Raw genomic sequence first — 14,546 nt, forward strand, 5'->3', positions numbered from 1 at the left:
TGCCTCTAACATGTGTCATGCGAAGTGTCAAAAACCTCTTCCTCTTCAGGCGTTGCTTCCAAAATATTCAGACATAAATTCCTTCATTATACGATGTTTTATTCTTCCAACGATATGACAGCAAACAGTTTATGCTTACATTGTTACGTTGTTACAGACATCATGGCAGGTAGGCATCACAAAGTTACAGAAGGAGGAAATAGATGTTACATCTTCTCTGCTGGAAAGAGCCCCTTATGATCTTTCTCCTGGGTGAGGGTCCCTTCCCTCCTAGCAGGTTGGGTTCCAACTTCCATCTCATCAGCAGAGTCCGATGACCCTGAGACCCCCGTGGGTCAGATGACCCTGAGGTTTCCTAACTTGCTATGCTTACCACGTGTACATTTATACAGGTTTAACAGCTAACTAAGCACAATTGGCTCGTTTCCAAAGAAGGTTGCGATGAGCTCTAACGCTCGCTATGTATATTTAAGTAACATCTCCTCCCCTATCCTTGACATAGGACTTTAAGAATAGATATGGCCTACAACAGATGTAACTGACCTTGTTTGCCCTCAAAGCTACCATGTCTAAACCAAAAATGACTCAGATACATTTATTCATAAAAATATTAATAAATTTAAAATCTAACACGCACTGGGATACCCCCACGGACAGCGCATGCGCCGTTAAAAAAAAAACGTCATTTACGTCGGGTCAAGACGTATTAACATAAAACACGCCCCCATCACATCCATTTGAATTGCGCGCCCTTACGCCGCCAAAGTTACACTACGCCGCCGTAACTTACGGCGCAAATTCTTTCAGGATAAGGAAAATACGCTGTAAGTTACGGCGGCGTAGTGTATCAGAGATACGCTACGCCGGACGCAACAATGCGCCACGCTACGTGGATCTGGCCCTGGGTCTATAGAAGATTTATGGTACCAATGTTTGTTGCTGTTTCATGTACACACATTGTTTTAAAGCTTGAAATATTGGGTATCTGGTTACTCAGTGCAGCTTCATCTTTTACCAAACATTGGGTAATATATTGCATTTTTGTGTCTTAAAATTAACTTCAGTAGTTCTTCACAAAATTTTGCACTTGGTTAAACATTGTGAAAAAAATTACACTAATTCATTCACCAGGATCTCTACTTTCCGAATTTTGGGTGTTTTAGGAAATCTTCAGACTGCCTTCTTTTTTTTTTTTGGTTCTTCTGTAAACATACGGACCCAGTGCTGAGCCGTATCATCAAAATCTCCAATGTTTTTTAGCAAATACATGAAAAGTCTGCTACATTCAGAAACCAGATACCTCTTGTCTGCTGAAGAAGACAACTTTCTGGTTTATTATTCTTTCATTACAACAATAATATCAAATTAGGAAAGCAGGGCTACAGTGTCAGCACTAATAAATTACAAACAACATACTTCAGATTCCAGAATAATTAAACCTGAGAGTGGGCTGCCACACTTACTTGAAGCTTGCTAGAAACCTATAGAACTAAGTTCAAGGTTCAATATATTAATGATTTAGCAGATGTTCTGTTCAAAACCATTTTATTGCTTGTTTGCTGTTTATGAAACATCATGGCAACTTATAGCAGGTTGTAATAAAAAAAAAAATGTCACTGAATGCACAACAAGACCTATTTATTTGAGCTGCTCTAAGGGTGGCAATAATGTGCATGGTTCAGCTCCTGGGAGATGTCCCAGTACAATTCTCATGTAGCAACCCCCTGACTCTTAATGGCATATGAGTGTAGACAGGTTTTTTGGGTACAGCAATATCGAAAAGGAGACATTGGGCCGGATTCAGAAAGAATCGCGTATCTTTCTACGGGCGTAGCGCATCTCATATGCGCTACGCCGCCGTAACTAAGTCAGGCGAGTACCTTATTCAGAAACAATTTGCTTCCTTAGTTACGGCGGCGTAGCGTATATGGGCCGTCGTAAGCACGCCTAATTCAAACTAGGCTGGTAGTGGGCGTGTTGTATGTAAATGATTTGTGAGCCCACGTAAATGACGCGCTGTACGAACGGCGCATGCGCGTGCATGCTCAGTATCACGTCAAATTTTCTCCCTAAGATACGTTGGCTCAATGTTTAGGCGACGTGAACGTAACCTTACGCCCATCCCCATTCACGGACGACTTACGCAAACAACGTAAAATACGACGCTGTTCCGACGTTTCCGACGTCCATACCTAACATGACTTACCCCTGCTTTATGACGCCTTACGTAAATGGCGTATATAGATGCGCCGGACGGAACTACATTTGTGAATCGGCGTATCTAGGTCATTTGCATATTCGATGCAGAAATCAACAGAAGCGCCACCTAGCGGCCAGCGTAAATATGCACCCCAAGATACGACGGCGTAGGAGACTTACGCCGCTCGTATCTTGGCAACCGTGAGGCGTATCTGATTCTTTGAATCAGGCGCCAAGATACAACGGCACACACTTAGACTTACGACGGCGTATCTGGAGATACGCCGTCGTAAGTTGTTTCTGAATCTGGCCCATTGTCTTTTATTCTTCTCTCCATCTACCGAGATACTGATGTTGTGCAGCGACATTCTACCCTGGCCAGAAGGGGGGAGAGTTAAAGCCAAGAAAGCCCATAAGCCTCGTACACACGTCCGGTTTTCCAGATGGGAAAACTGTGAGGAGAGCATTTGGCCGGAAATCTGGGCCGTTTGTATGCTCCTCGCAGTTTTTCCGACGGGAAAACTGTCCAAAAACCGCCGGACAAAAAAAGAGAACCAGCTCTCTTTTTTCCCGCCGGGAAAACCGGTGGACTTTTGCCTGGCGGTTTTTGGCAGTTTTCCTATGGGAAAAACTGCGATGGAGCATACACACGGCCGGGATTCCCCTGTCGGGAAAACCTCTCGTGTGTACGGGGGAAAGACTGACTGAGCTGGTTCTCGGCTTTCTGGAGAAAGTCTGCCGGGAAACCTGATTGTGTGTACGAGGCAATAGACTTCTATGCAGCACACTAAGAAGCCAGTGAGTTGTAGTTTGAAACAACAGCCATCTAATGGGACAAAGAGACTCCTTAAAATACAAATCCCAATAGGCCCTGTGCAGTAGGAGGAGTGGAGAGATGGCACCGAAGGAGTTAGAGAAAGAACACCTCTGTCTGGATATTTGTGTGCCAGTGGGAGAACATACCAGTGGAGATCCTAGCCTGAGGCTGGGAGTCCAGGAAACCTGGGGGCAGAGCAGAACCGGTCACATCACAGCAACTGCACCAGAGACTGTAGCCTCCACGCTGCTTTCTATCTCTGATCACCAGAGGCTTTCAGGGAGAGACCAAGGGGGCCCCTCCTTCTAAAGCGAGAGGTCACTGCAGCATCCCTGGGACTGGTGAGCAGGCTATTCGCCCATTGGTGATACTGCTATCAGTGACTGAGCAACTGAGAGCAGGAGCCAAGTGTACCCAATCCTTTCCGCCCCTATACTGCACATATTCCAAAACAAGACTGCACCTATACAGTATACTGGACCTTTACTGCATACAGGTTAACTGGGATGATCATTGAGTGCACTGAAACTCATAAAGGGCCCCAACAATAGCCGCCAGAAAAACATTTAAATTTTTTTTTCACAGGACTACCCCTCCTGTAATAATTATTCTGCAAGCCCCCTTTGTTCCCTTGCCCCCTCTGGTAGCATCCTCCTTTTCTTTTTGGACAATGCATACCCAGTTGGTCTAATACCATAAATGCTCTTTGACAGTATAGTTTCAGCACTAGGTAAATTAAACTTTACTATCGGTCACTGCTGCACTTGAGGTAGCTTTGCTACTGTTTATTCTGATCAAAATACACTTGTATTGATGTTATATGCTTATATGGCTGTTGAGATACTGACTGTCCAAAAATTAAAACAGCACAATCACCCCTAAAATCTAGTAGACTAAAAGAAACCTTTTTTTTCTCCAGGAGTATTGCAGCTACAGATCATGAGCCAACAGATGCACGAAAATCGTTCCCATGCTTTGATGAACCCAACAAAAAGGCAACTTATAAAATAACCATTATTCACCCCGCTGACTACGATGCAATCTCAAACATGCCAAGAGAGGTATGTATTGAGAACCCAAAATAATGAAATCTAAAATAGTTTTTATGTTAATTGGATATGATGACCACTATATTTAAAATAAGGCACACCATTGCAGATTTTTTGTTTTTTGATCATGGGATCGTACAAAATAAGAAAGATAGACTACTTCCCTTCTTCCTTTATCACGTGGCAACCTGAAGCCTCTCCTCACAAAGGGCTGAAAAATAGAGAAACTGCATGTAAGCATGGTTTTCGTCTTCAAATGGGCAATATAGTTTTTTTGTTTTTTTAGACAAAGATTAGAAAAAGGAGGAAAATTCTAAATCAGTGTTTTAGGCTGTTATATCTTTTAAAATTGCTAACTGACCTTGAACAAAAACATGCAGTAATGCCCTGTACACACGATTGGATATCTGATGGAATCTAATACGATGGACCATCAGTCAAAAAGCCGACCGTGTCCAACGCAGTGACGTAAAACACTACGACGTGCTGAGAAAAATTAAGTTCAATGCTTCCGAGCATGCGTCGACTTGATTCTGAACATGCGTGGATTTTTGACCGATGGACTTCCACACAGACGATCGTTTTTTACTATCGGTTTTTTATCTATAGGAAAATTTTAAAACAAGTTCTATTTTTTTTTCACCGAAAATAAATCGATGGGTCCCACACGCGATCGGTTTGTCCGATGAAAACGGTCCATCGGTCCATTTTCGTCAGACAAACCGATCCTGTGTACAGGGCTTTAGAGTAGTCAGAACTGTTGGGATCTAGTTTTGACATATGTTTAAAAATTGCTGGGTCAACATGAATGCCTCACAACCTGCATTTCTAGTAGAGGCCATCAATGCACAGGTACATAGTTCTCCCTCTGAAGGTTTCCTTTAATAGTTTGTGGACATTCATAATACTGTATGGCCCGGATTCACAGACATCGGCGCATATTTATGCCGCCGTAGCGTATCTCATATACGCTACGCCGACATAGCGCAGAGAGGCAAGCACCGAATTCACAAAGCACTTGTTCCCAAATCTGCGCTGGGTTCCCTCGGCGTAAGTCGTCGTAAGTGGAAGTGGGCGTGAGCCATGCAAATGAGGCGTGACCCCCATGCAAATGATGGGCCGAGTGCCAGACAGATACGAATAATGAACGGCGCATGCGCCGTCCCGTGGACGCATCCCAGTGCGCATGCTCAGAATCACGTCGGAACGAATTCCTAACATACAACAGATCACTGCCTACGGCGTGAACGTAACCTACACCCAGCCATATTCACATCCAACGTAAACAATGTAAAATACGACGGCTTGAGTTCCCTGGTGCAGCCCTTTGCATGGATGCTGCTGAGTTACACCTCCTTTATGGGGAATAACTTTACGCCGGGCGTACGACTTACATAAACCGCGTATAGCATGCGCCGGTCGCACGTACGTTCGTGAATCGACGTATCTCCCTCATTTCCATATTTGAATAGGAAATCAATGGGAGCGCCACTTGCGACCAGCGTAAATATGCGCCCACGATACGACGGCTTAGGCAAGTTACGTCGGTCGGATGAAGCCTATTTTTAGGCGTATCTGGGTTTCTGGTTCGGCGCATAGATACGACGGCGCACATTTGTACTTACGACGGCGTATCTGGAGATACGTCGGCGTGAGTGCTTTGTGAATCCGGGCCTGTATGTTTTCCCCATTTAGTTCCTTTAAAATTAAGTCTCTTCAATCTCCATTGACACCTCATTTACTTCCAATTTCTACAACATTAATCAGAATAAAAAATAATAATAATTTTGAAATGTAATTTACTACATCTAAGGCCGCGTACACACGATCAGTCTAAACTGATGAAAACGGACTGAAGGACCGTTTCATCGGTCCAACCCGACCGTGTGTGGGCCCCATCGGTCAGTTATCCTTCGGTCCAAAAATTTAGAACTTGCTTTAAAATTCAACCGATAGACGCCTAACCGATCGGTTAAAACCGATGGTTAGTACGCAAAAGCATCGGTTAAAAACCCGCACATGCTCAGAATCAAGTCGACGCATGCTTGGAAGCATTGAACTTCATTTTTCTCTGCACGTCGTTGTGTTTTACGTCACCGCGTTCTGACACGATCAGTTTTTTAACTGATGGTGTGTAGGCACATCAGACCATCAGTCAGCTTCATCGGTTAACCGATGAAACGGTCCTTCAGTCCGTTCTCATCGGATGGACTGACCGTGTGTACAGGGCTTTAGTCTCAAAGAGTAGAGATGACAGATTCTGTTTACTCCTGCTATATTCATATAAGACGCAGTTTATACATTTGTTGGTACAATACTCTAATATTAAAATGAATATATTAAACTGTTTGTTTACTTAGACTTTAACTGACATTGGAGATGGGTGGAAAAAAAGTGTGTTCGTGAAGTCAGTCCCTATGAGTACATATTTGGTTGCCTTTGCTGTCCACCAGTTTACATATGAGGAACGAATTTCAAAAAGAGGAATCCCTGTAAGTATTCTGTCAGTACACTTCTGTTCTAATTAGATTAAAACAAAAAATCTTCACCCTGATGCATTTACAGTGTTGAATGTAAAAGTTAAAATATGACTCTAATGGGCAATTGTAAATATGTCTCATTTCCCAGATTAGGTCTTCATATTGTAAGTTAGAACATTTTTAGACATTCGTGTCAATCAGATGCCCAGATCATGTGGGGGGACAATAATCCATTAAAGGTACACCCCAAACAAAATAAAAAAAAAATAGAGGAAGTAAACCCTGATGGGTTTTTCTTCCTCTTTATTTCAATGCAAAGGTAAAGCATAATGGACTACTAAGCATCGCAATGTAGCCCATTATGTCTCACTTACCTAAAACCAAAGCCTCTGATGTCCCCGATGTCCCCGCTGGTTGGAAGCCATCTTAAGCCCTCTTCCTTCTGGGGCCATGGACTTGTGATGTCACTCCTGCGCATAACCAACTAAATTCTGGTGGTCAATCGAACTTGAGGATGGTAGATTGTAGATGTATAGAGTGGCTCAAAAGTGGTTGAAATTGTCTGAAAAAATTGCCATGTGTATGGCCAACTTCAATCATCAGGCATCGGTACAGTGTCTGGTAAGTTATCAGTCCCTTGCTAAACAAAAGTACTAATACATACTCTTAAGCAAAGGATAGTTTAGCCAGGATTCTGATGCATTAACATGGAACTAAACCCATTAATTTGACTGTTTCCCAAAACAGTAACACTCAGGGCATCCATGAATGATACATTTACATTTGCTTGTGCTCTCAACTGAACTGCCATGCCATCAAATGGTTGGTGTTAGAACAACTGAAGCACAATGGTAACTGTAGATCAGAGGCTAGGATGGCAGCTTCCTTGGCTATGAAGGATAGGAGAGTGTAGTTCCCCTTTAACATATGGTCAGGGCCGTCTTTACCGCAGGGCAAATGGGGCAGGTGCCCTGGGCCCTGTCACTGTTGGGGGCCCAAAGCAACCCCCTTTAAAAAAAAAAAAAAAAAAAAACAATTTTTTTTTTTTTTTTTTTTTTTTTTAGGGGCCCGGAGGACCCCAGGGGCCCGGAGGACCCCAGGGCCCCAGATGGCAACCCCCCCTTTTTTTTATTTATTTTTAAATAAAAAAAAATTATATATTTTTATTAAAGGGACAATTTTTTAATATATTTTTATTTTATTTTTTATTAAAGGGACAATTTTTTTTTAGAGGTCTGGGGGTCCCCAGGGGCCCATAGTTCCCCAGGGCCCCGGATGACAACCCCCCTTTTTTTATAAAAAAAAATCTGTTTATTTATATATATATATATATATATATATATATATATATATATATATATATATATATATATATATATATATATATATATATATATATATATATATATATATATATATAAAAATGTTTATTATTATTATTATAGGACCCAGAGGTCCCCGGATGGCAACCCCCCTTTTTTTTTATAAAAAACATTTTTTTTATATATTTTATTTCTTTTTTTTCTTTTTATATATATATATATATATATATATATATATATATATATATATATATATATATATATATATTATATATATATATATATATATATTAGTGCTGTCAAGCGATTAAAATTTTTAATCGCGATTAATCGCATTAATGTCATAGTTAATTCACGATTAATCGCGCCAAAAAATTTTTTTTTGTTTTCTTATTTATTTTTAATTTTTTTATAATATTAAATTGTGTTTTTTTAATTTTTTTACATTTTGATCACTTTTATTGCTGTCACAAGGAATGTAAACATCCCTTGTGACAGCAATAGGTGGTGACAGGTACTCTTTATGGAGGGATCGGGGGTCTAAAAGACCTCCGAGCCCTCCTTTGCACTTCAAAGTATTCAGATCGCCGAAAACGGCGATTCTGAATACTGTGTACTTTTTTAAATCCGGCGCCATTGGCAGCCGAGAAACCCGGAAGTGACGTCATGACGTCGCTTCCGTGGTTTCAATGCGGAGACTGAATCAAAGCCGCTTACGGCTTAGTGTCAGTCTCCGCCTGGACACAGAAGGCGCCGGATGGAGGATCGGGTCTCCCGGTGGGACGGGAGGCCCGGTCAGAGCGGCGAAAGGCGGCGGGAGGGGGGGATGTCCCCTCCCGCTCCTCCGGCATAACAACCGAGCGGCTTTTAGCCGCATCGGTGGTTATGTTTGGATAGCCAAACGCCCGCTCTAAACAACGGTACCGGGATGATGCCTGCGGCTGCAGGCATCATCCCGGTATAACCCCCGAACGCCACCTCATTAATCGCGCGATAAAAAAATTGACGGCGTTAACGTGGGTTTGCGTTAACGCCGTTAATAGCGCGTTTAATTGACAGCACTAATATATATATATATATATATATATATATATATATTTTTTTTATTAAAGGGCTCAGAGGTCCCCATGTGGCAAACACCCTTTATCTTTTTTTATAAATGTTTATTTTTTTATTTTTGTTTATATATTTTTTTTATTTATTTTTTATTTAAGGGCCCAGAGGTCCCCAGGGCCCTGGATGGCAACCCCCCCCTTTTTTTTTTTATAAATGTTTCTTTATATATATTTTTTATTAAAGGGCCCAGAGGTCCCGGATGGCAACCCCCTTTTTTTTGTAATTTATTTTTATTAAAAAAAAAATATTAAAGGGCCCAGAGGTCCCCAGGGCCCCAGATGGCAACCCCCTTTTTAAAATATATTTTTTATATATATTTTTTATTTCTTTTTTTCTTTTTATTAAAGGGCCCAGAGGTCCCCAGGGCCCCGGATGGCTACACCCCTTTTTTATATATATTTTTCTTTATTTCTTTCTTTATTTCTTTTTTTGTAAAGGGCCCCCCGCTTCTAAATTTGCGGCAGCCCCCCCCCCCTGCTTCTCAATTTCAGGCGGCAGCACCCCCCATCCCGGTTCTCTGCTCCAGGGGGCCCATGCCTGAAGCTGTGTAAGTGGCCCTAAAAATTCCTGATGGCGGCCCTGCCTCCTGTTAAGCCCCTGTGCTGCCCACAAATCAGGCTGAGAATCATCAGCGGCACGCAGCCAGTGACAGTACTGCTTCCCTTCCCAGTGTTTTAAAATGTACAGCACCCCTGACTTCCCTTTAGACGTGCACTTCTCCCTTCCTGCCACTGGGTGCTGCTTGCATATAAAAGTGAATTAGAATGTGATTTTATAACATCCCCAGTTTGCTCTTCCTGAGGCTGACTTCTTCATGTCCTGCTCCTCAAGGTATGTCACTGTTTGCTAATCTATATTGTAAATTGAAGTTTTCTGTAGAGTGTGCCCAAAGTCTTTATATTTGATGATTCACTGCAGGTCTGGTCAGTGTTTTAAAAAGTTCCTCTATTTTACACATGGCATGGCATGGGGGTCACAGCACCGTCTGTCCATTCTGCTTTAGCGCCATGGGACCCCATGCCATGCCATGTGTAAAATAGAGGAACTCCTTAAATCACAGACCAGACCTGCAGTCCAGGCTGAGTAAAGCCTCAGAGTACATGACATTACTGTCTGTATTTAACTGCTTGATGGGCTTATTTTGGGCCTGGCTGGTTCACATGTATGTGTTTTGGCGGCCCACATTTGCGCAGGCACAGCAGCCCATTCATTTGAATGGGCCGCCATGCCTGCGTTTCCTGCAAAGAAAAGCGCATGCCTCATGTAATAGGCTGCGCACACGGCACGCCTATGCCCATCAAGCACTGAAATACAGCACTGTCTGTCCATTCTGCTGTCTGCTGTGACTTATCTGCAGTTCCCGCACTGTCAAACTTGCTGCATTTTTAGATGTTTAGGCCACGCTTTTAAAAACACAGTGCGTTTGTGTGTGCAAGAACTGCAGGTAAGTAGCATGGTGCAAAAGCAGAATGGATTTCAAGGCAACTGTATTTTTAAAATGCTGAATGCACCTTTTTTCTGCAGGAAACAAAGGCATGGCAGCCTATTCAAATCAATGGGCTGCTGTACCTGCACAAATGAGGACCGCCAAAACATACATGTGAACCAGCCAGGCCCAAAATAAGCTGGAGGGGGGCCCAAAAAAAATGTTTGCCCTGGGCCCAAACCATATTAAAGACGGCCCTGCATATGGTTGTAGCATGGGGTTAGAAATACTTTACCAAACTGTAGACTGCACAGAATCTCTATTCTCACCACACTCTCTGTGTACTTGCAAATGATTAAAGATCATTCTGGGTCCTGTTATGACCTTGTACACTAGTTTATTATCCATTTACCAGCATGTGTTACCAACAGTGTTACAAGGCAACTTGAATTTGTCTATTTCTTGGGCTGTTTTTTTTTTTTTTACATTAATATTTTTGTTTTAATTTTAGCTGAGAATCTATGTGCAGCCAAATCAAAAACAAACAGCGGTATATGCTGCAGAAACTACAAAAATTGTATTTGACTTCTTTGAAGAGTACTTTAATATGAACTATTCTCTACCCAAACTGGGTATGTATGAAAATATCTTGAAATATATTCAGGGAACTTAACCTTCCTGCTTAGTGCTTTGGATTTTTATCTCAGTACAGTATATTTAAGTTTATCTAAATATATTCTGCGCTATCCAATTCAAATATATAGCGTCAGAATGAAGTGCAAATAAGCAACATCATATACTCAACATTGTGTGAGACTGTGTGTGTGTGTATATATATATATATATATATATATATATATATATATATATATACACACACACACATACATACATTCAATTTTAATCCTTACATTTTTATGTATTGTATAACAAAATCTTTGTTTCTTTATCGCTACTTTGGCGTGGTACCTATAAAGTCCTTGTAGCTCTTCTTGGTAGGGAATTGGCTATTTTTCAGTGTCTTGTAATAGAGGATGTGGTACCAGTAAAACCTCAGAACAAGTTGAGACTCATCTATTGAGATGCCCCTCCAATTTTCTCAAATTTTCGCATAATTAAGATCTACTCTTACTCAGAATACAGGAACACACAGAGTGTCTGTCCCCGTCCACACTGTAGAAGAGTGGCATATTTGCCGCTGATACTCCCCTACTTGTCACTGATTGTTAAGGACGTTGTCGGCTTCACAGCCAACAGCCCCCTAATAACCAATGGCACTGCAGTGGATAGAGTCTGAAGACAAAGCTAAGACACTAGTTCCTTATCAGGTCTGCTCTCACCTTGTAATTAATAGCAGTCAGTGGGCAGATTTTTTAGCCAATAGCAGGCTATCTTTTGGCTAAGGATCCACACATTGCCGGCTGTGAATCACAAGGGGAGTGTACCTGATGGGGGAACTAGTGCCTGTAAATCCCCATCAGGCTTCACTCCCCTAGTATAAAACTCTCTGCTGTCTGGGTAACAGTTTCAGAGGAGGAGAGGGAGTGGCGCTGTACTGAGGTCGGAGTGTCCATATGGATTCTCCGCTCTCAGCAACATGACAGAAGATTATTCTATGCAGATGTTCATTAATGAGAGATGTTTTCAGTGAACAGTGAGATTGCTATGACTCCTAAAACGTCTGGTACATCACATTGCATATATTAACATAATGATAAGGAGTTTCCAGAAAACTGTATAATTTTGTAATAGCTTTAATATGCATTTTGAGAAATGTTACATGTATTATTATCATTTACATCTTATTCATTTAGTTGTGTCTTTGTAGGATCAGACAAAAAGTTGTCATATCTATGAGTAGCCTAGCCTGCATTACAAAGCCTAATGGTAATGTGCTTTTTTCCTTGATCTAGACCAAATAGCAATTCCAGATTTTGGAACTGGAGCTATGGAAAACTGGGGATTGATCACTTACAGAGAGACTAACCTGCTTTATGACCCCAATGAATCAGCAACAGTCAATAAACAGCGAGTGGCAGCTGTAATAGCTCATGAGCTAGTACATCAGGTATGACTATATAAGAAGTTTTTAAAGCTTATAAGCCATTCAAAACAAATATTTTATATATTAATTTGTGCTGGAGTATTTTATTCTAAACTGGTTTCCTAGCTACACAATGGGATTGAGTTACTAAAACTGGAGAGTACAAAACCTGGTGCAGCTCTGCAAAGAAACCAGCCAGCTTCCTGTTTTTTTAGACAAAGCTTAGGCTTAATGTACATGGGACAATATTACAACCTCTCCGGGACAATACAACTTGACAGATAGTAACCCATTTTGTAACCTGTTTTGCGGCGTTTAGCTGCGTTTTGCCGCGTTTGCGTTTAGAACCGTTTCTAAAAAAAAAGAAAATTAAAACGCCTGTAAACGAAACGCGAGTTACCGTGTTTAGCCACGTTTAGAAGCGTTTGGCGCTTGAAATGCCTCTAAACTCAGCTGCTGAACCCATTTTTTTGCGTTCCAAAAAAAACTCTTTAAACGCAACTGCCTAGAAACGACTATAAACGACCCTGTGTACATGTACTGATAAGATAACATAGAGGAGAGTTCAGGCGAAGTTAAAAAAAAGCCCAACTGCTCCTAAACGTCAGTTTACCAGCAGCAGTGTACATAAGGCCTTGATTGAACAAGCTGAAGTTGGAAGCTGATTGGCTACCATGCACAGCAGCACCAGATTTATCACTCCCCAGACTTAGTAAATTTAACCCAGTATCTCATATTGTCAACTCTGGCAACACGTTGCAGATATTGTAAGTCTCGCTATCGGACAGGCAGATTAGGCAACATCATGGAGAACGCATAAGGCAGATTGCTGTTTGGGTAGAGGGGTGGGACACTGTGGTGGAGATGGCATTGATATTTTGAGAGCTGGGAACTCCACAAACCTAATGGGCCATTGAGTATCCCAAAAATATAAGTAAATGTCTCAGTTCAACACTATGCACCTACAGCTGACACCTGATTCTCATTCTCCAACACACAGTGGAGGTACCAATGGTCTATGTATGACCCTGATGTTTTTGTAAAGCAGGGCTGCCATTGGTTGTACATACTGTCACATAGAAGATGTCTAAGTACCCTTGTGACAATAATAAAGTTACAAAAAATTTAATAAGAGGTGAAATAGGTGAAATAAATATACTGTATGCACATTTTTCTATAAACACATGCACAGCAGACCTGCATGTGCATAATGCACACTATAACACAACTAAGATGTACAGATGTACACATGACTCCTATTGCACTAAATATATTAGCTATCCCCACCCACTTTAGAGGTTTAGAAATAATTGTATACTAAATGAAGATGAAGCTGGGCTGGCCCTGGGTATATCAAGGAGGCCTGCCCCTGACAATCCTAGTTGGGGATTGGTCAGACCTCCCTGAGGCACTCCAGACAGCTTCACCTCTCTTCCCCTCATCCTCTTCTAAAATTTTCTAGAAGAAAGAGGGAGGTGACAGTGAAGTAATGCTGTCTGTGAGTCACTAGCCGCTGCTCTAGGCCACTCCCAGCCCACACAGATCAAACAGGCCCAGCTTCTAGCTAGGCCTGCTTAAATTTACCTGCACTCACAAAAATCCTACTCTCTAGCACCTACCTAAGTACTGTAGATGGTGCTATGTGTATTTAATTTAAGATTTAATCTTGAGAAATATTTGTGCAGATTTATTTTATTCAAAACGCTTCTTTTCTCTAAATCCGCCAACTAGAATAGTATATGTTTGTACAACCATGCTGTTGTAAATAAACTTCTGCATATGTATACCTCTTATTTTTGTATTAGGTATTGCTTATAAAACAAACTCTTTGGCTTACAGCTGTTTTATATTGTGAGTGTTTTCTCTTCATCTCTGGCACTGAGCAAACGTCTTGCTAGACCAGAGGGAATGTTTATAAAGGTTCATAATGTGTTTGTATTTTCAGTGGTTTGGAAACATAGTCACAATGGACTGGTGGGACGACCTGTGGCTTAATGAAGGCTTTGCCAGCTTCTTTGAATATTCAGGAGTGAATTCCGCTGAGCCCACATGGAACATGGTAAGCTTGACTTTAGAAGAGAAGAAGGCTTTGT

General features: G+C 41.5%; 1 protein-coding gene across 1 annotated transcript in view; it reads left to right on the plus strand.

Moving 5' to 3' along the window:
• LOC120917761 (glutamyl aminopeptidase) overlaps positions 1-14,546 on the plus strand; it is a 97,424-nt gene that overhangs the window by 14,138 nt on the left and 68,740 nt on the right. The window contains exons 2-6 of the mRNA XM_040329274.1: positions 3,936-4,077; positions 6,426-6,557; positions 10,921-11,041; positions 12,323-12,477; positions 14,399-14,512. Of these exons, the coding sequence (XP_040185208.1) occupies positions 3,936-4,077; positions 6,426-6,557; positions 10,921-11,041; positions 12,323-12,477; positions 14,399-14,512 (664 nt within the window). The remainder of the gene's footprint in view (positions 1-3,935; positions 4,078-6,425; positions 6,558-10,920; positions 11,042-12,322; positions 12,478-14,398; positions 14,513-14,546) is intronic.

This window comes from Rana temporaria, chromosome 1, assembly GCF_905171775.1.
Source record: "Rana temporaria chromosome 1, aRanTem1.1, whole genome shotgun sequence".
NCBI lineage: Eukaryota > Metazoa > Chordata > Amphibia > Anura > Ranidae > Rana > Rana temporaria.